A 27,177-nucleotide genomic window follows, 5' to 3' on the forward strand; every position below is an offset into this window, starting at 1 on the left:
ACGTTGTTGTATAGCCCTTACCGCCATCACCCTCCAGAATTTTTTCATTAACCCAAACTGAAACTCTTAAACACATTAAGCGATTAAGTCCCCATTCTCCAAGCCCCTGGTAATCACTACCAACCTTTTGTCTTTACGAATTTGACAAACTAGTTCTTTCACATAAGCATAATCATAGTATTAAATAAAAATTACAGAAGGCTATTGTTTTGAATTAAGCTCTTGAACAGACCAGGCCAAAAGCAAAATGGAGTCACTGTGCTAAAATTTCAGATCACCAAGCCAAAACTTAACTACTTATGGAAAAATGTCACTATCATGATAATGAAGTCCTCCCTGCTTTAACTCTCTCCGACATACAAAAAAATAGATAACCTGAAGTAACTTGACTCCATCTGTTATTTTCACATTGTTTTGTCTCCTGTCTTCAACTTATAAAGAAAATAACTTTGAAATGGCCAACCCACTTTTTGTTCTTTCATTTCAGCTTTCTTCAACCTTTCTCTGTCTACACAACCAAGCTCTTCCGCTCAGCCCATGAGAAGACATATTCTGTTTTGTGGAATAAAATGTTGCCTGATTCTAGAATCAAAAATAAAGCCAATTAAATAAATTGTTGTGTTTTTATCCTTTAGCAATATAATATATGTCCTTGAGTCTGGCTCATTTCACTTAGCATATGTCTTTGAAGCTCCTGTTGTAATATCTATCAGAGTATTATTCTTTTTTAAGGCTGTATAATCTTTCACTGGCTGTGTGTACCACATTTTGTTTATCCATTTATTCTTCAATAGACATTTGAGGTGTTTCCACCTTTTGGTTACAGAGAATAATGCCATCATGAACATGAGTGTACAAATATCGGTTCATATCCCTGCTTTCAATTATTCTTTTAATTATTATATAACCAGAGTGATTTTATGTTTAATTTTTTGAGGACTACCATATTATCTTCCCTGGCTGCTGCATCGCCTACATTCCTGCCAGCCATAGACAAGAGTTCCAGTTTCTCAGCATCCTTGCTAATACAAGTTATTTTCTGGTTTTGTTTTGTTCAGACAATAACACTCCCAATGGATGTGAAGGAAGAATTTTTAATAACTCATCTTTTACCACCCTGGGGATCAAAGAGATAGAGGCTAGGGATGTACTCTGACAAAGACTAGCTAGACCAACAAGTTCACTTACATAGGTGTACACTGTCCAAGTGTGTCTGGTCACCGAGCAAGGAAAAGCTGAAATCCAGCATATGTCACATCCCAAGCTGGGCACGGCCTCTTCTGGGAGAAGGCAGTCACTTTTTCTTCCTGGAAAAGATTGTCAGCTTGCCAAGCCATGTGCCCAAAACGTCAACCCTTCTTTTAATATAAACTAAGGCATTTTAAAAAGCTATTTGTTATTCTGGCTGGTTAACCCACCCTCACACAGAAGCTATAGATACTCTAGATTAGTGCACAGGGTGATATGTAATCCAACAGAACTAGATGACTAGAAGAAACCCTTTCAATGGTGGTTTTCTGTGGGTCTCTTTCATGGTTTTACAAAATGATCCCTAAATTTTTCAACATTCCTTGAATTGGCAGGCGGGTTCTTTAAGACCTCACTTTGAGTCTGGGATCAATGACTGCTTGACTCATAAAATTGATTAAAAGTGCCATTCTACCAGTTTCTGGGCCCAGATCTCAAGAGATTGTCAGTTTCCACTTCCTGTCTCTTTGGACACTTGGAAACTCGTCACCACACTTGGAGAAAAACTAACCCTCAACACAGAGCAAGTGAAGTGCATCCCCCAGTCCTAGTGACATGGAGCAAAACTGATGAGTTCCAGACAAGCCCTGCCGAGAGCAGATGAGAGCAAAGTAAGTGACTGACATTGTTTAAAGCCACTGTGTTTAACGGTGGGTGACTGGTGACTTGTTCAACTGCAATAACCAGAGAAGTCTGTGAGGTGCGTCCAGAGTGCCCCAGCCTCATAGTTCCACACTCCGCGGAAACCAGCTGTCCACCGAGGGACCCCAAGTCAGACTTCCCTGAAGAGCCCACAATGGCCTTTGCCGCTCATCTTCTCTTCCACCCCTTCCACCCCCAATCTGGGATAAAGACACTGAGCCCCACCCTCTATAGGATCTGCATCCTCATCCTTTGGAGTGAGAATTTCACCCAGTCATTGACTCTCCTGGGCTAGAGGTATGCAGTCTTAGGGTGCTGGCTTCAAGGGACAAAATACAAGCAGTCTTTACTGGATCTAGTAACCTGCCTTCCAGTTGAGCTTCTTAACTTCCTCTGCACTAAAGAAGGAGCCCACAAGCAAAGTGGAGTTGCTCCATCCCAGATCAAAGCGCCTGCACTCACTGACCAAGGGGCCGAGTTTCTCGCCAGGCCTTTCATTATTCCGGGCTTGTCTGTTAAACCCTCCCCGGGCTCCTCCACCCACCCCCAGCTTCACTTCAGGAAGGAAATAGTTAAAAGTCTCCTGCCCTTCGGGGCCGGGAAGGGGGCGGCAGCTCCGTGCAGTTTAGTGAGGGCTGGAGGACGCTCTTGCGGTCCCGCAGTGGAGAAGGGCTGGGAGCTTTGCGAGAAGGGGAGGACAGGCTGGAGGCGTGTTCCTTCCTTCGGAGTTTTCTTTTTCCTGCGAGTCCTTGCGCGCGCGTACAGTCATCCCTCTGGTCTGTTCTGGCGATCGTGGAGAGGAGGCAGGGAGGCTTCATCCTTCCCACCGGCTCATCGCCAGAGGCTGGAGGCTCGGCGAGAACTCCCCAGAGAAGCCCTGCCCCACCGGATAAGTTTTCCGCAGCCAAGACAGCCCTGCAGCTGGGGCCGCCGGCGCGCCGCAACCCGGGACACCGGCCACCCTCCGCGCCATCCACCCTCGCGGGCTCCGGCTTCCTCTGGCCCAGGCGCTGCGCGAACCCTGCAGCGGCGCCCGCCGAGCTCCACGGTCGGTGCTAGGCTTTCCTTCTGGGGATCGAGGCTGGGGCGGGGACGTGGAGACGGTTGGGTCGCTCAGTGGGGAGGAGCGGGGAGCGTACTGGCCTGTCCACCTGGCAGCTTGAGGCTGGCACCCACCTGCCTGAGACGCCTGGTGAAACGGGCGCCCTCCTGGGAGGGGTGCGCTGAGTGAACGTTTGGAGTTTGGAGAACTGATCTAAAGCACTTTGCCTCTCCAGAAGAGATTTGGATTCTTGGTAAAAGGAAGCCAAATGGTTCTCCCTGGGTGTCCCCCTTTCCGCCAGCGTGCCGCAACTTTGCACACATGCCCTGGTCGCTTGCTCCAAAGCATACTTGTTACCTCACTTCTGGTTCTCCCCACACAGCCTGAGAGTAGCCAAGGGCACCCGTGCAAGACACTGTTGTCTTTTGAGAAAACCCCCAGTGCAGCTTTGGAAACCTGCCTGTCCCAGGTCTGAGAGTTTTGTTCTGTGTTGTCCTTTAAAGGCCACTTGTTGCCTTTCACATGCAGAAAACAAGGACTGTTTTTAGATAATCAGCCTCTGTTTACACCATCCTAATGACTTTCCCCTGATAGAGCTGGAAACATTAAAGCCAGGCAATGTGGCTAATTTCTTACCCAGAGAGCAAAACCACAGAAAATTTCTCAAAAGTTCCCAGTTAATTTTTGTCCCTACTTGTCCTTGTTCATGATTCCTCACCACCACCTCTTCTGTTTTAAGTGTCAGCAAATTGAGAATCACCTTGGCAATCCTGTCATGTAAATTGCCTGCTCTAAACTTGTGCCATTTTGGTAAGGTTGGAATTTCCAAATTACTACTTATACAGGTGAACTTTGATCCTGAGAGTCCGATAGGTTAAATGGTTAAAGTGTAATCATGAGAATTCAGTCTTTTTCCTTAATAATATCCTGTGCACTCCAGAAAACTCTTCAACCCAAAATAGGAAGAATGCTGAATCTATTGACCATGTCCTTTAGGTTTGAAACTAAGATACTTAATAGAGCTGTGACTGATGGTTATGGCTGATGATTCAAAGCCCAGCTTCTCTCAGATACATGAAAGTAAGCTCCAGACCCATCCTTGGAATAGCATGCATTTGAAAGGATTCTTTCATTTGGTTTGGCATTTTTTACTGAATGACAATATGGTATCCACATGCCTTTGACAAATGTTCCTTAACTCTGCAGCTTAATGTGTGTGGAGAGTTGACAGAAATGTCATCAGAAATTATTTCTAGGGTAGTGTCATTGTTGGAAGGAAGGAAGATGGTTTTAATGATAAGAACCCCCAGCCTTGACCTTGTTAACTCGTGCCATAATCAGCTGACCAATCAAACTGGTGCGTTAATGTTCAAAGCACTAGAGGGACTTTGATGAGTGGCAAGATGCCTGTGATAGCCAGGTCAGCTCATGAAACATCTTCCTTGCTGACTCTACTGGGGAGGAAACATTCCATTTCTGGAAAAGGCCTTTGTCTTTCATTTCTATGAAAACTATTACTGAATATTCCATTCCAATTGGAAAACTGAGAGACTAGTCACTAGGCAGCACAAGATGTTAAAGAACTTCTTTACACTACTCTCCATGATCCAAAGAGGAGGAGGGCTATAAGCTTTGTTCTTAGGATCCTGCTTTCCACTTCAGGATGGAAGTGGTGGCATTTGTAGATTACTGATATTTGGTCAGATACTCCAAACTATAAGAAGCAGGAAAAAAAAATGCAAACTAATTAAACACACTACACCCTGGTAAAAAACTGGCAGGTACACAGAATATCCCTAGTTTTGAAAAAAATGGTATTTTTTATCATCTACTCAAAGTAAGTTAAGTCTATAAACAAATTGGGAGATATTATAGCCATTTGCCACTTCTTGGTTGACATAGTCACTTCACTTCTTTAAGAGTGTCTCTCAAGTAAAATGAGACATTGCTTCTACCTATCACAGTTGTAAAGCTCAAGTCCGATAATAGGTACACATATAGTTAGTACATGTATCTATTTTAGATTCCTGGGGGAAAGCAAAGTATTCAATGCTTGCAATTTAGTGTTAACCCTTCTCTACTACTTGACTCTATCTTATTTTATAGCTACGGTGACTAGGTGACTAAACATAAGCTTTGTGATTTCTTGTGATAACTGTCGAAATTCCTAAAAGTGGCCATGAGCAATCTTGAACAATCTCTGGAAAAGGAACAAGTTTTAAAAATTACATTAGAACCTGAGTGTGTATGTCATAGATGCACACACACACCATGAGATAAACGAGGTTATGGCTTTCATTTAAAGATTAATAAAAGCCCAAGGAACAGGAAATTTACAAAATATTGAAAAGAGAGGGGCCATTTTTATTACTTTTGATTGATAATTCTGGCACCACCAACTTCCGTTGTTTTCCCAAGGATTAACAGAGAAAGCGCAACTAGCTGGGTAAAGAGGAATCAGTTGCTCTTTGCAAGGGGGCAAGAGGTCTTTTGAAATGTCTAAGCACCCCTAGTCTGTTGCTTCATCTACACACAGGAGACTTCCTTTAAACACTCTAGATACAAATGAAGCATGAGAATGAGAGACAGGATGGTCTAGTGGTTAATCTACCTTAGAAATGTTGCCTTGGCACCACTACCTGTGACCAGAGGCTTGTCTTCCAAGCCTCCATTTCCCCGTCTGCCTGATGGAATGTACATCTGCTTCACAGGACCATAGTAGGGATTCAGTGACATTGCACATACGATGTATTCGGCACAGTGACTGACACATAATACACACAGGAGGTCTTAAAGAGCATAGGGACAGATATCCCTTAGAAAATCCAACAGCCTGACCAGCCTGCAAAACTCCTATTGCTCTCATTGACAAATATCGTGATGATAATTTCTAATGTATGAAATAACAAAAACCTCCTGTTAGGAGATGAAGATTTTACACATCAGTCTAGGTTTTCAAAATAAATATTCTGTCATTCTCAATTACATAATTTTTTAAATTGAAACTAAGATTGTTAAACATATTGGTGGTGGTAACCAGAGTTCTGGTTTTAAATCCAACATTTTTTAATATCTTAGAAGGCTACCACATTCTGTTCTGTGTTCATTATTTACCATGTGCAAAATGGGACACATTTTGGAATACTAGATTTTTAATTACAGAATTTGATAGTTTTATTTTATGCTACATCTATAATAGATGTATAAGGCGTTTTCACTTTCAGTTTTACACAAAATTGTGTATCTCCATTCTAGAAGGTTTTTGTAAGTCATATTTTCATTAATCTGGGTGGGGAAAAAATATAACTACCACTTGAAGGGAAATAGTCATATCCTCACCCATATCATGAGTTAGTTATAAGTATAGCTTAGCTATGTGAAGAAATGAGATGCAGTTGGGGGTAGGAGAGGGAGAAATCTTGCCCTGTGAGGTTTTTGGTCTTTTCTAGTTTTGTTCTGCTCTGAGGCAACCTGACATAGATTTATCTTATCTAATTACCAAATATTCTGCATTTTAATTAAAGCAGTAAATAATCATTAATTACCATCATTTTGACAGCTGGATTTTGTCATAAGAATAATTTTTCTCCATTCTTTTTTCAGGTGAAAAAAAAATAGAGTTGTAAAAGCGATACACTAAGACTATTCTTCAAATTTGCATCAAGATGGAAATGTTTTGCCTCAGAGCATCCTTTTGGCTGGCACTGGCCGGATGTGTAATCAGTGACAATCCTGAGAGATACAGCACAAATCTAAGCAATCCTGTGGATGACTTTACCACTTTCCGGGGGACAGAGGTCAACTCCCTGGTGACTACCCATCGACCCACAAATTTGGCCCTCCCCAGCAACGGTTCAATGCACAACTATTGCCCACAGCAGACTAAAATTACTTCAGCTTTCAAATACATTAACACTGTGATATCTTGTACTATTTTCATCGTGGGAATGGTGGGGAATGCAACTCTGCTCAGGATCATTTACCAGAACAAGTGTATGAGGAATGGCCCCAACGCACTGATAGCTAGCCTTGCCCTTGGAGACCTTATCTATGTGGTCATTGATCTCCCTATCAATGTGTTTAAGGTAAGAAGTAACTACAAATGTATTTGCAGGTTTGAATGTATGCTCTAATTCCACAGTAAGAGTGTCTGGCCTTTGGAATTTTGCTCTGTGTTTTTACTGAAAGTTATTTCTGCTATTTTAAAACTCGGTGACATTTTAAGATTTAATTATTTGCTAGATGTTATACTTATTTTCTAATTTAAGCATTAAATTAGAAAACAGTATCTCAGGGATGACTCTTCAAAATCATGGTGTTTCATGAATTGAATTCTCATGCTAGTGCTGGGCTAAATTATCAGTTGGACATTTTTTGAGAAGATCACTGGATTTTTCTGAGATTAAGAGCCCTCAAAGTACTTAAAACAAATATATCTTCAGTTTCAATTACATTCTTTAATGCAATGCTGTTCAGAATCTAGATATCTATAGTACAGCTTGAAATGAAAAGCACCTATTTTTTTTTTGGACTGGATTGATGATTGAAGCAAGAGGTCATGGTGGCTCTTCTCAGTTATCTGGGTGACTTGGAGATAAAGTGGTTCATGTGATAGCAGGCCAGGACTGACCTTGTTGAGCAGTTTTACTAACTAAAACCATTTGAAATAGGCCTCATTTTTTTTCAGTGTGCATTTATTGAGTGCCTACTGTGTTCCCACCCCTGATTTAATGATAAATAAGAAAAGTTAGTGCTTTGGTGGGAGAAGAAGATAAGTATCCACGTATGGCTAGGATCAATTTACTTTAGAGACTATTTAGCACCAAAGCAAACTAATACCAAAAGAAATTAGATTTTCCATATTTGGTATAGTAGTTGTGAGGCAAAAAGTGTTATAAGGATCCAAATATACCAAAATTTAAATGAAATTGCATGATGTTTGCCACATTTGATGAAATATCTTTATTCTAGACATAGGGAAATAATTTTCCTCAGCTTTTTTTTTATTCCCCTCTTCTTTCTCTTTTTCCTTTTCCTTCTTTGGGCTATTCATAGAAACAAATTACTCTAGGTAGTAATGTTATGAAATATTCCTTTAAATGACAAGAAGTTTTGTCAACTGAATTCCAAGTAGAAGAGCAGTCTGCCGATTTCCAATAGATGCACTTAAATTCTGCTGAAATTATACTAGTCCATGAGAAAACTCAATAAAGATGAAAATAACTAAAATTTTTTATCATTAGGAATAAACACCTTTCAAATTTGTACCATACACTTGCTTGCAAAATTGGAGAACGAATAGTCAAAAATAAAAAACACATACCATATTTTTCCACAGAATAGCATGAATACATGTGCTTTCTATTTGAACTTTAAACAGGATTTTGGAACTTAACTATGATGCAAACTTGAAAATGCATAATTGACTTAAAATGTTCAGCATATGTTACAGAAGTTTTATTTTTTCTTTTTAAAAGTTTTTAATTTTTCATTTATGAGATATCATGGGTACTCAACCCTGGACTTTCTCAGGACATCTCTCTTTAATGATAGATTTGAAAATGTTGACAAGACTATTAGTTGAAAATGGATGCTTCAGTCACAGTGTGGAATTTTTAAACATTGATAATTGCTACTTATGCACTAATCAATTAACCTAACTTTTTTTTTGAAAAGAATAATTAACCATCTCTGAATTAATAACTCCCTGCTACTCTTGACTCTGAAGCACACTGTGTAGATGTGACCATGTGCACATCAGTTTCTTGGCAAATCAATATCTGCAAATGCTGGGGGGGAAACCTGCTTATCTTTGGGGAGCTATTGCCAATTACCAGGCTAAAACTTATTTCTATTCCCTAGCAACATTTGAAGTCAGGTTTTCTGGAATATTTCAAATTTGATGAAAATCCAAATAAAACTTTAATGTTCATATAGCAACGGGTAAAAATTCACACATCTTTATTTGAACATAAGGTTCTTCCCTCTTGGAAATCCAATACTTAATGTAACTTATTCTAGTTCTAAATAATGTGAACAGTTTGACGATGGTATTTTTACATCACAGGAGTACACTTGTGTAATTCTTATTTTTCTAAAACTCAAGGAATATGAATCATCTAAACAACATTGATTTTAGAGAGTAAACCTTGTAGATTAAAAAAATACTCTTTAGTCATCTTGATTTTCTTCCAGAGGAAAAAAGGAAAGTATTGAAGTGAGCTAAAAGAGCGCCAGTATTTAGAGATTATCTCTACATCTTTCTGTTATCCTCTTCCCTTGTTTGTGAGACCATAACATGTTGCTATTGCCCTGACTTCTGCCCAAGATGGTTAAGACACATCTTTCCAGGAAATGTGAGGTCAAGCCTCCATTTCTCTTCTGCACAGCTGCCCCCTGCCATTAAGATTCAATGCTTTGGGGTCTATCACATATCAGGCCTTTGAATTCCTCCAACCCTGTCAAGTTCACTACCTCTGTGTTACAGGAAAAGTAGCAGCTGTCCATCCTGCTTTACCATCGAAGTTAGGTACCTACGAAAATAATGCACATACTTGGAGAAAATTCTACTGACAGAATAGATGCATGAGTCTTTTTTTTTATCTTTCCCACTATTAAAAGAATTAAGTTAAAAGAATAATAAAGATGAGTTTCCACAGACATATTGTTGTGTTTAACATCACATCAGTTCTGTACTCAGTACTAAAGTGTCTCCAGACAGAACGCTGCATTGAGTCATATCAGAGTCAGAGTTGGAAGTAACATGAAGATTGTGTCTCAGAGCAGGCTAGAATAGCTGAGTCAGCTTTAGTCATGTTACAAGACAAAGGACATGGGGTGATAAACTTTCTTTTCTTTTTTTTTTTTAATAAAGAAAAGAGATTCATTTAGCTCACAGTTTTGGAGGTTGGAAGTCCAAGATCGGGCTGCCACATCTGTTCTGCTTCTGAAGAGCCTCCCCAACTCCCTCTGTGTATCAACATGTGGGGAAATGTGAAGGGACACATGCAGAAGGGGCCCGGCAAGTGGGGTGGCCCGACATTGTAACAATCCACTCTCTCAGGACTTCCCAAGAGCACAAATGTTTCCCACAAGAAAAACATTCATTCCTCATAAAAGCATAAGCTCTTCCATAGACCCTACCTGTTTTCTTTTTAATTTGTTGTTTTTAGATATAGAGGACAGTAGAGTGTATTCTGACATATTATACACACATGGAGTACAACTTACTCTAATTAGATCCCATTTTGTGGATGTACATGATGTGGAGTTTCACTGGTCATGTATTCATGTATGAAGATAGGAAAGTGATGTTCGATTCATTCTACTGTCTTTCCCAGTCCCATCCCCCCTCCCTTCCCTTCCTTCCCTGTTGTCTAATCCAATGAACTTCTTCTTCCGCCCTCCCTGCTTGTTGGTGTGTTAGCTTTCACGTATCAGAGAGAACATTCAGCCTTTGGGATAAACTGTTCTTTATATTAACAGTGTATTCCCTTTCTCTCGCTTAGATAGAGATTGTCCTGAAGCTGCTCCATAGATCAGTGGGATGGAATTTATAACTGAAAAGCAGTTCAGCAAGAACCCGATGCTGGGCTGTTTCTGATTGGTGATTAGCCCCTGCAGCCAGGGCTAGGTAGCTCTGGATGGTCTGTGGGTCACTCCACACCTGAATTTCCAGAAGTTTCTTCATTGGTTTCCATATCTTCAGAGTTACTTCCCCCAACCTCTCCTGAACTCTGCTCTACTTAGTCAATTGCCATTGCTTCCTCAGAAACGCCCAGGTCCTCTCGCTGCACCCCCACTGCCCCCTATGCTGAGCAGTCAAGGCCCCCCACGCTCCAGCCAGGCTTTCCCCACTTCAACTCCCAGTGTGCATGCTCAGCTCGTGTTGGAATGCCATCACCACCCATTGGAACATTCCTTCCCTAGATAACATTCTCAGAGGTTACATGTGCTCACAGATTACAGCTGCAAGGCATGTCAGACCTTACATTGAGAAAAGAGTTAGGTCTGCCGGCTACATATGTGGCATCAAGAAGAAATAAACAGTAATGAAGACAACTCCTCTGGCCCCTGCTTGCACACACACACACCGGCTCACACACACAACCTGGTTACAAAAGAAAACATCTGAGAAAATAAGCTGTAAAGCAGAAGGAACCAAAGAAAGCAAATGATGCCAGTTGTGTTCTTAATTTTCAAACAAAGGCCTTGCAAAGTGGTAATGCTGATGAAAAAGCTATCACTATGTTGATCAAAGGGTGACTCTAATTGTTAGTTGTTCAAAAGAACAGATAATATCACTAATTGCAAAAGAAGACAACAACAGCAGGGAGAGAGGAAAGGAGCCAGCCGACTCTCAAACACCCACACCTACAGCCCAAAAGGGAGATGGCTTCCATTTGTCAGGAAATCAGATTGTCTGATATCCTAAAATCTCAAGAAATGTCAAACCGTGGCCAAGTACATTAATCTATACATGAAATGTTTGCATTTTTAGAAAGGCAAAATAAATTAAAATATTGTCTCTGTATTAGGAGGTCAGAAATAATACCCAATTAATAAAGGCAATATTGATTAGAAATACAGAATGTAGGGGCTGGGGTTGTGGCTCAGTGGTAGAGCACTTGCCTAGCACATATGAGGCACTGGGTTCGATTCTCAGCACCACATATTAAAAAAATAAAAATAAAGGTCCATCGACAACTAAAAAAAAGAAAAAGAAAAGAAAGACAGAATTCTTGTCCGTAAGGAGATGAGTCATAATTTGTAAGAGAGTAGAAGCCCTAAAAGTGAGGTTTGTGTGTGGCCAAGGCCATGCAATTTCAGGATAACAGCTCACTCCCATGTTTCTACAGAAATTCCCATAAACCACTCTACCTTGTCTCTTAAGCAAGAACAAGAATGGGAGAAAATTGGAGATAAACAGGGTTAAAAGGATGAGAATGATAGGCCTGGGAAGGATCATGAAGCTGGGGCGATGACTTATCAGAGGAACTTCTGGTATGTTGTAGACGATGGTGTAGGTAAGCCATGTCTCCACTTAACATGGACTGCAAAGCAGATCTGTGGGACCCACGGGGGCAGCATCCAGGAACACTCTCTATGGATTACTAATTCTGTTCCATTCTAAGCAACCATCTCTTATTGAGGACAACAATAAAAAAAAGAAAAAACAATTGCAATTTCTGTATGAAATTACTAGGAATGTTTTGCAATGAAAAGACTCCCAATGTGTTTCTCTGGCAGAGGATCTAAGCAATGTGGAAGCCAAGAGGCCTTCCCGCAGAGCCAGTTTTCTCAATAATGACACAGCCTTTGACATCTTATGCCACGGAAATCCATCTTTAGGGGCATCCGTATAAAGTTGTTTCTGGACACATCAAATCCCCAAGGCAATTTGTGTCTCGGAAATCAATTGCCATGTCTTAGAGACTGGATAGCTCAAACATAGACGTTTAATAATGCTTGTTGTTGTGATTTAATTTGATCAGGGCCTTTATTATAAAATTTCTAATCAGTGTTCTCTAAGAGCTTCAAAATAGCATAACGATGATGATGATGATGATGATGATGATGATCACAACACTTGGGTCAAAGGGTTTCACTTAAGAGACGAGGCAGAAGGTACTACCTGTGGTCTGCATGTACAATTTTCCAAGTTAATCAAATTGCCCACCAGATTGCACATGTCATAAGTATATTTTACTGAATCATCGAGCAATGAAAACCAGATCCTTCTCATGCACTTCAGTTGTAGGGGTAGGATCATAAAATTAGCTATAAAGCAGCATTCCCTAGATTCTAAGAGAGAAAACGTGTCCCTTGGTTGAGATCCCTGTCCCTTGCTGGTGCACTGTATTCCTGATAGACGTTTTCCCATCAGGTAATGTTGACTCTGCCTCCTCTCCAGCCCTGTCTCTCTGTGCTCTTCCTCGACTTCTCTCTCCCCCAGCTAACCTGAACTGTCCGAGGATATCAGGATGAGCCTTCCATCTCAATCACTTTCCTCTGTAGCCCCTGTTTATTGCACTTGATCCTTTGGATCTCCGTTGAAGCATCTCTTTGTCTGGCAAGTATCCATGATCCACCCTGGGTTACTGCCTCCCCCTTAAAGCTCCCACGACACCTCTCTTAACCCTAGGATAGAAACGGACGCTGCTCTGTTGCTCTTGCCAACTGCTCTGCTTGTCTGCAAGGTCCCTGAGGCAGGCAGCCATCATTCCCGTTTATCATTGTACCTCCTGTGCCCAGCTTAAAAAATGGTTGATGACAAGGAAAAAAAGAAAGCACACTGTAGTCACCTCTCTTAGAATGCTTTTTCTTCCCATTTCAGTTCCAGACCTAAAAGCAGACTTGCTTATTAAATTTATTGAATTCCTACTTTTTTTCCCATTATAAATCAGAATGTCTTGGGGTTTATTAATCTGAGAAACTTATAAGAAACAGATCAGCACATAGCAGCAGGATGACTTTCCCCTTCCCTTTGTCCCTGGAGAACAGGAGTTCTTTTCCTAGGGTTCAGGCCTTGTGCTTTCAACTGATTTCCTCTCTCCTTGGGGATGCAAACATAACCAGTCAAAGAGTCTCTTCCCAAGATTTCTGTGCAATAGTAATTCTTTAAGCTTAGTCCTAATTGTGGTTTCAATTGATATAGTGAAACTACAAGTGACCTGAAATATAATGAACATGCATAACACAAAAGATTTTATTTGCACTTTAGGGAATAGAAGATAGGTTGATCTCTGTGGCATTGCTAAGACCTAGCTAGGCACACTGCAAAAATCCATTCTGCTAACTAGCTTATTTAAGAATAAATGTTCATATAAAATGACAGAGTGATAAATTTATTAGCCAATTTTCTGTTTGTTATGAGGAAGTTGCTGTCTGGAAAGACTTCAGAACCCTATCCAGCTGTACCTCCCCTTCTGACTTTTCGTTTCCTGTGTCTGGGAACCTCGTTGCTTTCTCTCATGGTCATGTGAAGTAATTATTCTCATGTGAGGCTACTCGGCTACCCTCAGCATTTGGCTCACAGCACAGCTATTCCCGTTTAATGGGATGGGGGATGGAAACCCTCCGTAGCTGCAAGATTGTTCCCAGAGCACAGGAGAGAGAGATGGGTCCAGGTCCTGTTCTTATCAGTAAAGCGTCCAGATGTGAACATATTGATAGCCAGTGATTCCTCCATCAAAGAGTTCAGCTCGCTAGAGGAGTTCACCATATTCCAAATTTAAAGTGGTTTTAAAATGCAGAAAAGTTCAAGGTTTGAGAAAAGAATTTTCACATGATCCACATTATGTGTGTATGTGGTGTGTGTGTGTGTGTGTTTGCAGGTGTATGTGTGTAGATGTGTGTGTGTGTGTGTGTGTGTAAATGTTATGATTCCAGCATTGTGATCAATGAAAATAGATGTTCTGGCTATTTTATTCCAAAGTATTTCTACAGTATAATCTTATGAGTTGCTTAATTATTATATAAAGTGTAAACAGTTGAAAGAGATTGTGCAAACTAAGACGAATGAAGAAATCCAATGTAGTGTCTGAAGTTGATATTACGACTGGAGTGGTTAAAGATGGAATGTTCTAAGAAATTCCATCAAAATAAGTCTCACGTATTGCCAGAAATTCTACTACTGCTTTCTGGGTCTGCTGCATTCTCTTGGGAGTTAGAATTATTACTTTCTATAGCTTCGATTTTATTTTTAGCTAGGTCTAGCTGTTGGGAAAACTGATTTAAGCTAAACATTAATGGTTGAGGTTAAAGTTAATGGCAAAACTGAACATGTAATTCGGTGTTCATTTTTGATGGGCTTATGTTTACATTTGAACATCAAAAATAATATGAACCCACATGCTCTGAAATGTTCACTTAAATTTGGAAGATTTGAGGCAACAAATGTTCTTAGACTCACAAACCCAAAATCAAATATGCCCTCAGAAAACCTTACTATTATTTGCACAAATATTTGTGCAAATTTAGATGTCTCTTTGACATTCTAACTTTTCAAGCTACTTACTTGGAAACTAATACCAATACTGGAAGCAAGTGAAATTATAGTTCTTATGATACTGGCCCTAAGCCTGGAATTTCTATTATTTTAAATCAAATTTATATGAGAAGGCAGTGGAGATGGCAAATAATTAGTCATCTGGTTACTCAGTCACATTAGATTTTTCCTTACATTTTCTTCATTTATTCTTACAATAAATACCTGGGAAAATAACAGATAAACACCCTCCCCCTCACAGAGCTTACATTCTACTAGAACAGAAAGATAAAAAGGAAGATAAATGAGTAACTAAATACACAGTGTGTGAGGTAAGTGCTAAGGAGAAAAGTGGAGTGGAAATGACAATAGAGAAGGGAGACATTAGCCTTTCATTGTTAAATAACATTATAGAAAGTCTCAAAACAAAGTGACAGCTAAACTTAAAAGGTGACAATTATAAATGTTAAGATAATGGAGCAAACCATGCCACCTATCTAAGGTGAGAGCATTCTAGTTAGAGAAAACAGCAAGTACAAAGGCCCTGAGGCAGGAGTGTGCCTAGAGAGTTGAAGGAACAGCAAAATGAGGCCACAGGGATGTGAGGGTAGGGCAAGAGTCGGGGCGAGGCACATCACATGGAGCGTCCTATCAGGGTCACTATATAATTTACTATCCAAACCAGGACTCTTTTTGAGACAGAAAGAGATACTGTAAATACTAACATCTGGGAAACAGGCATAAACTGAGACTATCCTGAATAAAACAGGAAAAATTATCACCCTATCTCTATATCTAGGTATCTTTAAAATCTTGACTTTTTTTCTCTGAATGAAATAGAAATTTGATGAGGGGAGGTTGTGTAAAAATGAGTGACATGATTTGATAAGAACATTCTAGCTATTACACAGAGAAGCATTTCCCAAACTAATAAAGGGAAAATGTGCACCTTAAAAAATGATTTGTCTAGCAATATTTAAAATGAGAATAACATTATCTGAAACTTAGTGTTTACCCTAAGCCAGGTGAACCCAAGTGATCCTGTTGCATGCATTTTTAAATGAAGAAACAGAGTGCTTAAGTCATTTTCTCAAGGTCACATAGTGTGCAGAAAGAGCATGTGGATCCAGTCTGATGGCAGAGGCTGTGCCATTAACTCAAGTTACTGTACTGTTTCTCTTCCAGAGGCCTCAAAAGACAAACTTTTCCAAATGTCTCCTAGCACAAAAATATGTTTTTGAAGACTATTTAAAGATGAAAAACCTTGCCTTTTCCCTTCTCCACTAAATCCAACAGCTGTGTGTGTGTGTGTGTGTGTGTGTGCTCGCGCGCAGGCACGCATGTGCTATGTAGGGGATCAAACCTGGGACTTCACAATGCTAGGGAAGTGCTCCACCAGAAATCTACACCCCAGCCACCTCCCACCCCCACGTGCGTCTTTAGTTCCTTATTTAGAAAAGAAGTCACATATTCTAATGGACTATGTGTATAATGCAGAGACTTCTCTCCAAAATAGCATCTAGGCTCTGTCTTCACATTGCCTGAGAACATCTGGTAAACAGGATTGTCTTACCCTATATTTGTTGTCATTAGTGAGATCAAATGACAGAAGAGCCCAAAAATAAAATACAAATAAATAAACGGAGCAGAAAGGTTGGCTTCTCTGATGGACTGGCTGCCTGGACACATGGGCTCAGAGCAGTACTTTTTGCCAACTGATGTCTCGTTCATGTATCACTTCAGGCTGGGCAGTTTGTCTCTGGGCTTGATACAGAAAAATGAATGTCTGTGGCCAGGCCATAGTTTCAGTTGGGGTGGAAACATTAGGCTTTATTGATAAAGCTAAATGTTGCCTTTCTAGAACACCTTCTGAGGGGCTCATCAGATGCACAGGAATCTAAAAGAAAATTCAGAAGCATAATAGGCAACAGTTCAGGATGTGTCAAAACTGATCATGAAAAATAAGCCAGAAATCCTCCATTTAAAAATATCTTTTATTTTAAATTGATACATACTAATTGTACTTGTTTCTGGGGTATGGTGTGATGTTTCAATACACTCATATAATGTGTAATGATCAAATCCAGTTATCTATATCCATCACCATTTCTTTGTCTTGGAAACATTCAGAATCCTCTCTACTACTTTTTAAATATATAATTAAATGTTGTCAACAATTACCTACTGTGCCATCGAACAGTAGAAGTTATCCTTCCTATCGACCGTACCCTACATCACTTTCTATTCTTCCTGCATCCCCCACCCCAGTCTCTATTAACCACATCCTCCGCTCCGCTTCTAGATCAACTTTTTTAGCCTCCACATATAAGAGACTGTTGGTGTTCATATTTCTGTGCCTGATTTATTTCACTTAAAATATTATCCTCCTAGGCTATCCACACTATCACAAATAACAGGCATGAAATCTTCAAATTTTTTTCATATTTTATAAAATATGCCTTTTATAAAATAGTCCCATTAAATCTAATTAATAAAGAATTTGAATACTTATTCCTGACTTTAAAAGCATCACATAAAGAAAACAATATCAAAGGTGTTCAAATAGTCCAAATCATCACCCCTCAAAATATGAAAGTTAGGGCTGGGGTTGTAGCTCAGTGGTAGAACACTTGCCTAGCTCGTGTGAGGCACTGGGTTCAGTCCTCAGCAACACATGATAATAAATAAGTTAAATAAAGGTATTGTATCTATCTACAACTAAAAATAATTTTAAAATATGAAAAATAATGGATACATGTCTCTTTGCCAATTTTGAGGGTTGGGAATTGAACCCAGGAGCATACACCTCTGAGCTTCATCTCCAGCCAAGTACTAAATAGAACATTATGCCCCAGCCCACGTGAGTTTTTTATCAGATGAAGCAATATCTGTAACAAAAAGAATTTTTTGGTCACTGAAAACTTTTAGCTTGAGGGAAAACTTAAAGCTTAATCTCACAAAAATGTCTAGAATAGACCAGAACTTCTCATTTAAATGGTTGGCCGACCCCATTGCTCTGGACCCCAAGTGATGGCAGAGGGAAGGAGCATCTGGGAAGGAGAGAGTCGGGGATAAAATACATAACCCCAAGGCACACCCTCAGTGAACCGCCTCCTCCAGCCATGCCACACCTGCCTGCAGTTACCACCCAGTAACCCACTTCAGTTATTAATCCATCAGATGGATCAATCTATTGATTAGGCTGTGGCTTTCATAATCTAATCAGTTCACCCCCTGCATTAACGCAGGAGGTTTCTGGGGGTGCACTTCATGTCCAAACCATACTACCCTAACTCCCAAGACACCCGCTTTACTGACTTCTAACAGCATGTTTTCTACTTTTGCATTTCATATACACGAAATCACACAATTGATATTATTTTGTCTGGCTTCTTTTAATCAACGTTCTGTTTGTGAGAGTCATCTCTATTGTCCTTGGTTGTAATTCATCGATTGACATGATTGTGTAGCATTTCAGAATATGAATGTGTCACTATCCATTCTTGTAGGAGAGCATTTAAATAATTTGAGTTTTGAACTATCTATGGATACTCTCGTATGCATCTCTTATGCACCTATATATGCATTTCTGTTTCATATAATGCTATATTCTAAATATCTACTGAGCATAATTATTTATCAAAGACCATTTATAATTTGATTCATAATTTTGGAGAACTATTCCAGGTCATGTTATAGAATTAGGAACTAGACAGATTTCTAGACAAAATTCTCTTCCAATTCTGAAAGTTTAAAGACCTGTGAGGCCTGTGTATGAACTTTGTCCGTTATAATTCTTCTTTTCCTTTCAAGAAAATTCAATATTTGTCTCCATGTGGATAATTACTAAATCAACTCACACATTGACTAAGCATCTAGAGAAAACACAAAGAAATCTAGGGGTAGGCATGCCTTAAAGTAACCCCGAGGATACAAACACATATTCAACAAAGTTAGCCTGAATACAAGAGGAAATTCATACTCAATTATTTTGTTGAGGTTTTTGAGACCACAAAAATGCTATTTTTAACGTGAAACAACTATAAACATTTTATTTAAAAATAGAAAAACTCTTATCTCTCCTTCTCCCAGAGTAATACACCCAGCTTAAAAAAAAATCGATCAAATCAATCTCAGAAGATACAGAAATAAAATCAGGTTTTAGCAGTTTCCATTACTGTTATAATAAATGGTTACTTATTTTATTACTTTAAGACTTACTATGAAACACAGATTAAGAAGCACTGATCAAAGATAATGTTCTAAGAGGCTTTCCAGATAATCACTCTGTTATTTTTGTGAAATGGCATGTCCTACTTTTGCTGGCTGTAAAACTAGTTGTAATCTGGTTAATACACTATATTAGCTCAAGACTGGGAGAGTGAGAAGGGTTGGTGATAGAAACTTACCATCTTGTAAAATGTGAAGACAGATCTAAAAGAAACATCCCTCTTAACAAATTTGCAGAAAAAAATTTGCATCGCAGCATCCCCAAAAGGAAATTGTATCTATCAAAACCACTGGCCACCTGTCTTACAAGTCATTCAGAACTATTTGGACACTGGCTTTTCCAATATTATGACAGGAGTTTAAACTTAAGTGAGCGTGGAAACTTTTCCTGATTTTTATTCTGAGGAAATACCTAAGCCACAAGGTAACATTTTCATTGGCTTTATGGAGTGATTTCATTTACCTCCAGCTACTGCATGCAGTTAGAAGGAGAAGGAAACCCAGAAGCAGCAGACCTACTCACCAGTGATTCTTCCAGGTCCCAATTTGCAATCACAGAGTGGTCACCACTTCTGCCCTCTCCTGTCTGATTCCCTGACTCAGGGGCTGGCCATCGATGGCCCAGAAGTCAAATCTGCTCCATTGCCTGTTTTTTCAAATAAGGATTTATTGGAACACAGCCATACCCATGGCTTACATATTTTCTATGGCAATTTTTGTGAGCAATTTCAACAGATGCCCTATATACCAACCAGCTGCAAATTCTGACTGACCATATACAGAAAAAAATATTGTCAACTCCTGTGACATCTCAGCAGCTTCTTGTCCAGGCCTTTCGTCCCTGCCTCTCATCTACCTCTGTTTTGTCCCATAGAGAGTCAAAGCTCAAGATCTGAACTTCAAAAGTTTGAATAAGGCCTCATAACCTTTGATATTTTTACGTGGTTCATGCTCCAACCTCAAAAATAGCTAGGCATGATTCTAAGATATCAAAATATGTTTTCTTTATTAAAATGGCTTATCACTAATCTTGAATAAATCATTTGCTCTCTCTATAATCTTCCTAATAAAAGATAAATGAAGGGCCCATCTCATGAAGTCCTACTAGGCCTGACACAAAGTAGGCCTAGTCCTAAAGTGATGACTCACATCAATTTCAACAAACAAAACCCATGATCTCTTTTTCTTCCCCATTTATATTAGTGAACATCAGACCTTTGGCCTCAATGGAGGTATAAAAACCAGGTATCCTTGAAACCCATGGAAAAAAATCGCCCATTTCCCCATCAAAATTGAGCAAGTTGTGGATGCTTTAGCCAGGTGCTAAGAGGTGTCTATTACATCATCTTTCAAGTAATTAGGAGCAGCATTAAACCAGGTGGCCAGATTTTGGTGTAGCTGCTCTTGTTTCAGTTAAGAAGAAAAGGAAGAAAAAATAAAAAGGGAGAAGATTTCTTTTAGGGAAATATCATACTAAAAAAAAATGATTACTGTCTAAAGATCTTAAAAGATAAAGAAACTTAATGCACTTGAAATTTTTCAATTAAAAAATCGCTATACTTCATAGTTCTTTGGATGGACCAATTCCATGAAACTGTCGTAACAAAAAATAGTGAATTTTCTTCCCTCTGTGCTACAAAGGCCAGGGACTATTTCTTTCACAATGGAAGGATGGCCATGTGACAAACAAAGGGAAAGGTGGAGGATAATACGTACCCTGTGTCCTCCTTTTTTAATACAATGTGTATTAAAGGGAGGGAAAGTGGGAGCTACAGGGATGCAGGGGAGAAAGCAGAGCTGGGTGACCGAGCTCCATCCTGGGGACTCGCTGTGCCATTCAGCCAGCTCACAGAAGACAGCACCTGTGTATCTTAAGGAGGGAGCACAGATTCTCAGGCTCTGAGGAGTCGACGTCTACAGTTCCAACCATGTGAGAGGACACTGAAGAACCAGATCATTGACCTGTTGACGGTCTTATAGTGACATTCATTCAAAATCGGCCTTGCTTGCAGGCTGGAGTTGCAGAAGCAACCTCTCAGTTGCTAGCTACATCAGAAGTCTCTTCTCCTGTGGTTTTAAATTCTTCACTTGTTTGCAGTAACCCTGATGAATGCTCATGAAGTGGTAAACATTTTGTTTCTTTGTGGAAATGGCCCAGAAGAGATACTAGAACTGAAGACGTCATAGAAAGTTATTTCCTAGCTAGAAATTTTGGATCCATGAATGAATGGAGAAGTGCCTTTGGGTTCAACGCTTGTCGTCTATCACTTTTTAGGTCCTGTGACCCTTGGTACATCTCCACATTCTGTTCAGATTTCCTATGTACCACTAAAAGGCATCCCTTTGCAGGGTCAGTTCCTAAACTAGCAATGGATACACTCTCACATTTGATGCCTTTGACATTCAACATATCAGAAAAGTCATATTTTTTTTCTTTTTTGAATAGAGAATACAAACATTTACATAGAACAACAATCAAAAAAAATTTTTTTTAAAGTATAGATTGAAAAGGCTTCCTCCCCCACCAGTCCTTGACCACCCAATTTCCCAGCCCACCCTCCACAGGGAATCACCTTTATGAGATTTTTTCTGCATTTTTCCAATGTTTCTTCTTGTTAATATAAGAAAATCCAATATATATTCTTATTCTGTCCCCATTTCCTATACAATGTTCTGCATCTCACTTTTTAAATTTGTCAGTATGTTCCAGAAATGTTTGAATATCAAAATATAAAAAGCTAACTGTTTTTTATAGTTTCATAGCATCTTGATGTGGGAGAGTGTCATAACTTATATAATAAATTGTCCCAATCTTCTGTTTTTACAGACAATGCTACATTTATAAACATCATATGTCATATTTATGAGTATAGCTATATAAGAAATCCACACACACAGGATTCCTACATTAAAGGCTAAGCATATTTCTTTGATAAATATTGCCAGATTGCCCCCGCCCAAAACATTTGGTTGTATTACCGCCAGGACTGTACAAAAGTCCCTGCTTCCTCACCATCTAAACATATTTTGAGATTAGGTATTTTTCTTTCTTTTGAATTATCTTTAAGTATAAAATACCAGGGAAAGAATATTTTTCCACAATATTTTATATTTATATTTTCCCACACCAATGGAACAATGTTTGGGTCATTGAGTCAAATGCCCAATGATAGTTGAATGTGTCATTTACTTTTGCAGAAGTATACATTTTTACTCAAAATGAAGAAAATAATAATTTGAGAAAATATAATAGAAAATTAAATAGTCATTTCCTATTCTGAGACCATGACTGAGGTACATTCTAAGTCAGTGAATTCTATACACAGTTGTTTCAGAATTCATTCACTGGAAAATTGACCAATACATGGATCATAGTCATTAGAATATTGATAATTAAAAAAATTATTTCCAAAGAATTTATGGAAACTTCTCCCTATATATTATTATACATCACAAAATGCTCAAAATGGGATGAAATCATTTTCATCTCCAACTTGAAAAGTTCTTTTTGGTGTTATAGGTTGAAAGGAAGATGAGCCTATGCCTCAGAGCTGGAGGATTATGCTTCCTCCAAAAACTAAATTATCATGTATTGTAGCAAGTGAACGCCTTCAAGTTCATCAAGTTTTCTCTTTCTTTCTTTCTTTTTTTTTCTTTTTCTTTTTTTTTTTTATATGATTCGTAATGAAAACCCCAGAAGCTAATGTCAAAACTCAGCCAGATCCTCCACCAGTCTATGAAATCAGGTAGTAGTTGAGGACTGAGATGGAAGCCCTGAATGACAACTTGTGGTGACAATGGAGGGTCACTGTCCCATGACAGCACATCCTGACATTGTTAGAAATATCTGGGATGATAGAATGGCAGGTATCATCTCGAAAATATGCATTTAGTCTAATAGCTGAAAACTACATTTTAAGAAATTGGCATGGCTGCTATTTTTCACTTTTTAGTGTGCAATTTCATTTGTGAATACCACTTGAAGTTGACATAAAAATTAAGTTTTATGGACTGTTCTTAAATTCATAAACTTAGTTTTTTGAAGAAAACAATTGCTTTCCAATAAGTAAAATAAGTCTTCTGAGATTTCTCTTTTGTTCATTTGGTCATTTTCACAGAGATGATTAGTACTCTGTAAGTTTTGAAAGAGGAGAAACACAGGTTGAAACTTTTAACTATGCTAGCTAACAAAATAAAATAATGAAAATATTAGAAAGATGCTTCCTATGATCCATGTGACCTTGGGCAAGTCATATAATATTTCCAACCCTTAGTGTTTCTCATGGTTACAAACTGAGGACTTCTGAGAAACAGGCAGTGTGAAGAATCAACTCCTGATTCTTGCTATCAAGTCAGAAAAATTTCAAACATGTTGCTCAAAGTAACAGGAATGAGTTTATTGAGGGATAGGGAAAGGGGACACTCTCAAGGGAGAGAGAGGATCCTGTCAGAGAGGAGAAGAACAGTGTGCCTCTCCTGCACTCAGGTTTTATTGGGGGTCCCAGAGAAGTTTCCAGAGAGTCCCACTCAGGTCCACCTCTTATCTTTAGACTGACAGCAGGGTGACATCAAATCTTCAAGTCCCTGCTGTCATGGTAACTCTAGGTTTCCTTGGCCTATGCCAACTGGTTCTAATTGGATTCTTAACCATAAATTCTTACAGATTTTATGGGTTAGCAAGAATGATCCTTATCTCTCTGAGTTTCAGGATCTGGTCCATAAAAAGGGCCCCAAAAGTCTCCCCCTTTAGGGTAACTTGGATTCCTCTTATGGATATTATTTTAGGCCTGCGTTTCTCCTGCAGATAATAGGTAGTTTGCCGAGGAATGTGACATAACCTGTCCTCTTAAGCCAGGCAGGACTGCAAGTAAATTGCTTCTTGGAAAAGAAAGCATATGGATGTCAGTACAGTGAGCCCATTTTACACAATTATTCTCTTGACCTTGTATTCCCATCAAATTCGCATCTGTCTGTCCCCTAACATCATCCTTAAAATAAAAGCATATTGACCTAGGTCAACATTTCTTGTCTCAGGACCCCTCTGTACTCTCACCAATTATTAAGGACTCTAAAACTGTTGTTTGTGTGTGTTACATCTATTGATGTAACATCATATTACAAGTTAAAAATAAGAATTTGATAGAATATGCATGTATCAATCCACATGATAATAAAATAAAATCCATTAAATATCAGCATGAATATTTTAATAAAACCTTTTTATTTTCAAAACAAAATTCTAGTAAGAAGATTAGCACACTGTCAATGACACTGCCTTGATTCACACTAAGGCAGCAGCAGTTTCACTCTGTATTACTTTTGTGTTGTGTGCTTTGTTTTGTTTTATGGAGTCAGATCAGAATGATTGACAACATGTTTTTCTGTAACAGCTTAATTGAGGTGTAATCTACATACTATAAGTATACACACAGTAAGTCTGCAACTCAATGATTTATAGTAAATTTATAGTTATACACTCATCACCTACAATTCAATTTTAAAACACTTTAATTACCTAAAAGAAAGATTACTCATTTTGATTGTAGTTAATCCATATTCCAATATTCAGCCCCCAGCAATAATGTATTTATACATTTAACTTTTCTGTACATTTCATAATAATAGAATCAACTTCTGCATGTTCTTCTGCATCTAATTTTGCTTACCATAATATTTTTAAGGTTCTTCCATGTATCCATAGCTCACTTTTTATTGCTGCATAGTATTTCACTGTGTGAATATACTACATTTTATTTATCCTTTTACAATCCAATAAATATTTGGGTAATTTCTAGGATTTTTGTGGCTATTATGAATGATGGTACAATGAACATTTATGTACAAGTCTTATGTGAACGTATGTTTCAAGACTAGAAGTAAAACTAGGTTAAAATCTATTGTTTTTGACTAGTACAACCTAGATTTATTTTATTTCCAAATGATCAAAAATAAGACATAAAATAATATTAATTCTCAAACCTTTTTTAAGATTGAATGTTATATAACAGACCCTTGATCAGAAACTTAAAACAGCCAGTTAACTGATATTTTTCCTATGTTATATATATGGTCATTATTACATTTACAATGAAATGCATTTTTCTTACTGGGAAAATACACTTCAGCTTTTTCTTTGAGAGTATTAAAATACTGATTGTACATTCAAAGCAAATAGTTCTTCGACTTCAATTGGTGGAATTCCACAATTTCTGAAATGCATAATTCTTTTAAGATAGGGAAAAAAAGACTAAAGCACTCAATGATGGAAAGAATAAAAAAGAAACTGAAGGCTGGACATGGTGGCACATGCCTATAATCCCAACAGCTCTGGAGGCTGAGGCAGGAGGATTGCAAGTTGGAGGCCAGCCTCAGCAATTTAGCAAAGCCCTAAGCAACTTAGCAAGACCCTGTCTCAAAATAAAAAATAAAGGGCTAGGGACATGGCTCGGTGGCAAAGAGCCTTTGGTTTTAATCCCTGGCACCAAAAATAATTAAAAAAACAAAATCAGTCCTTAAAAATGGGGGAAAAGATAATGGTTAGGGGAGGTTAAAGATAGTTTCAGAGGAACCGGTCGCAAACTGGAGTTCTGATATGCCAACAATCATACAGTTTAAGAGCTGTCAGAGTTTAGAGATGATCGAGTCCTAACCCATCATTGCTTAATTGACAAAGGAGGGAACCAAGGCTCTGAGGTTTTTGAGAGGGCTAGGACTGGAAGCCAGGTTTTCTAACTTCTCTTCTACTATGTCCCATCCTCCTGTGTTGATACTAAATGGAATTTTTGTGGGTTTTTATAGTCTCTATACCACATGTAGCATTTTTCTAGAAGACAGCCAGGCTTCTAAAACTTTAATGGGGTTCTTGTTAAAATTTACGTCATTTTTGCCTGCAATCTCATAACATCACCAGTAACTTGGACATCTTGAGTTTGTTTATTTCAACTTATGCCTCTGCTGTTACAAATCATAAAGTTTTATTCTCTGTGAGTTTATCTTATTGAATATTCAAAACCACCTCCATATTCTTTACTATTCACATGTCCACTACAGCATCAATTGATTTCTTTTTCCCCAAAACACACATGTGGTATCATTTTCTTTGTGCTGTATAAGTATCTTTAGGGGCTCTTTGTTTCCATTCACACACAGGATAATTGTGACCACATGACACACTTTACAATAAAGAACTAACTTGAATTCTTAAGAACTTATGCATTAAATCAATAAATATGCTTCATGTCCTCAAATATACATTTGGTTTTCCTTTTTCAACTTCATCAGTGAGTTTTGGAGGGTTACTTACTTAAATCTGCATGTGGGGAATCTCATTTGTTTTATTCTGCTTTGTTTTTCCCTATTGTTGTTTGTTGTTTATTGTTTGGTTTCTTTTAAATAAGCACAAATATGTCCTACCATAAAGGCTGGTGACTAAAATAAACTATATGATTTTTCCATTAAGTTTTAGGCCTTATTGTATGTCCTGATCAGAGAATTCATTTTTTTATAATTAGCTCTGCTTGCTCTTTATTGTTAAAATATAAATGTAAGGCTTATCTCAAAACATATGTATGAAATCTTTTCCCCATTCAGGAAAAGCCCAGAATTCCTTCTTTCCAACACAAATCTTTCAGTTATGAACTAAACTTTTAAGAATTGACACATACGTTTGGCACTAATGTGTGTGATTTCATTAGTAAGGATGCCTAATTATTTTGCTTTAAAATTTAATTCTCTCCATTCAATGATCATTTGGTTTTATGCTTGCAAAATAAGTAGAAGTCATGAGTCTTCTGCTTCTAGATTTAGATCCTTACAGTGAATGGAGTTATTAAAAAGAGATATTTTGTTTGATTCCCAGTCTTCAGGTTACTGAGACTCCCAGGGAGGAGAAGCCCAGGTCTTGGGTCTTGGGTGAACATTATTTCCTTTAAGAAAAAATCCTTTGTGACTCTGGAATTCTGACATTAAGAAATTTCTCTCTCTCTCTCTCTCTCTCTCTCTCTCTCTCTCTCTCTCTCTCTCTCTC

General features: G+C 38.5%; 1 protein-coding gene across 1 annotated transcript in view; it reads left to right on the forward strand.

Annotated features, from left to right (window-relative positions):
* Positions 1 to 2,564: 2,564 nt before the first annotated feature.
* The window catches only part of Ednra (endothelin receptor type A), a 57,841-nt gene continuing 33,228 nt past the window's right edge, over positions 2,565 to 27,177 (forward strand). Inside the window, exons 1-2 of the mRNA XM_015484454.2 lie at positions 2,565 to 2,938; positions 6,536 to 7,017. Coding sequence (XP_015339940.1) covers positions 6,598 to 7,017 — 420 coding nt within the window. The 5' untranslated portion in view covers positions 2,565 to 2,938; positions 6,536 to 6,597. The remainder of the gene's footprint in view (positions 2,939 to 6,535; positions 7,018 to 27,177) is intronic.

Source organism: Marmota marmota, unplaced genomic scaffold (genome assembly GCF_001458135.2).
Source record: "Marmota marmota marmota unplaced genomic scaffold, marMar, whole genome shotgun sequence".
NCBI classification, from domain to species: domain Eukaryota; kingdom Metazoa; phylum Chordata; class Mammalia; order Rodentia; family Sciuridae; genus Marmota; species Marmota marmota.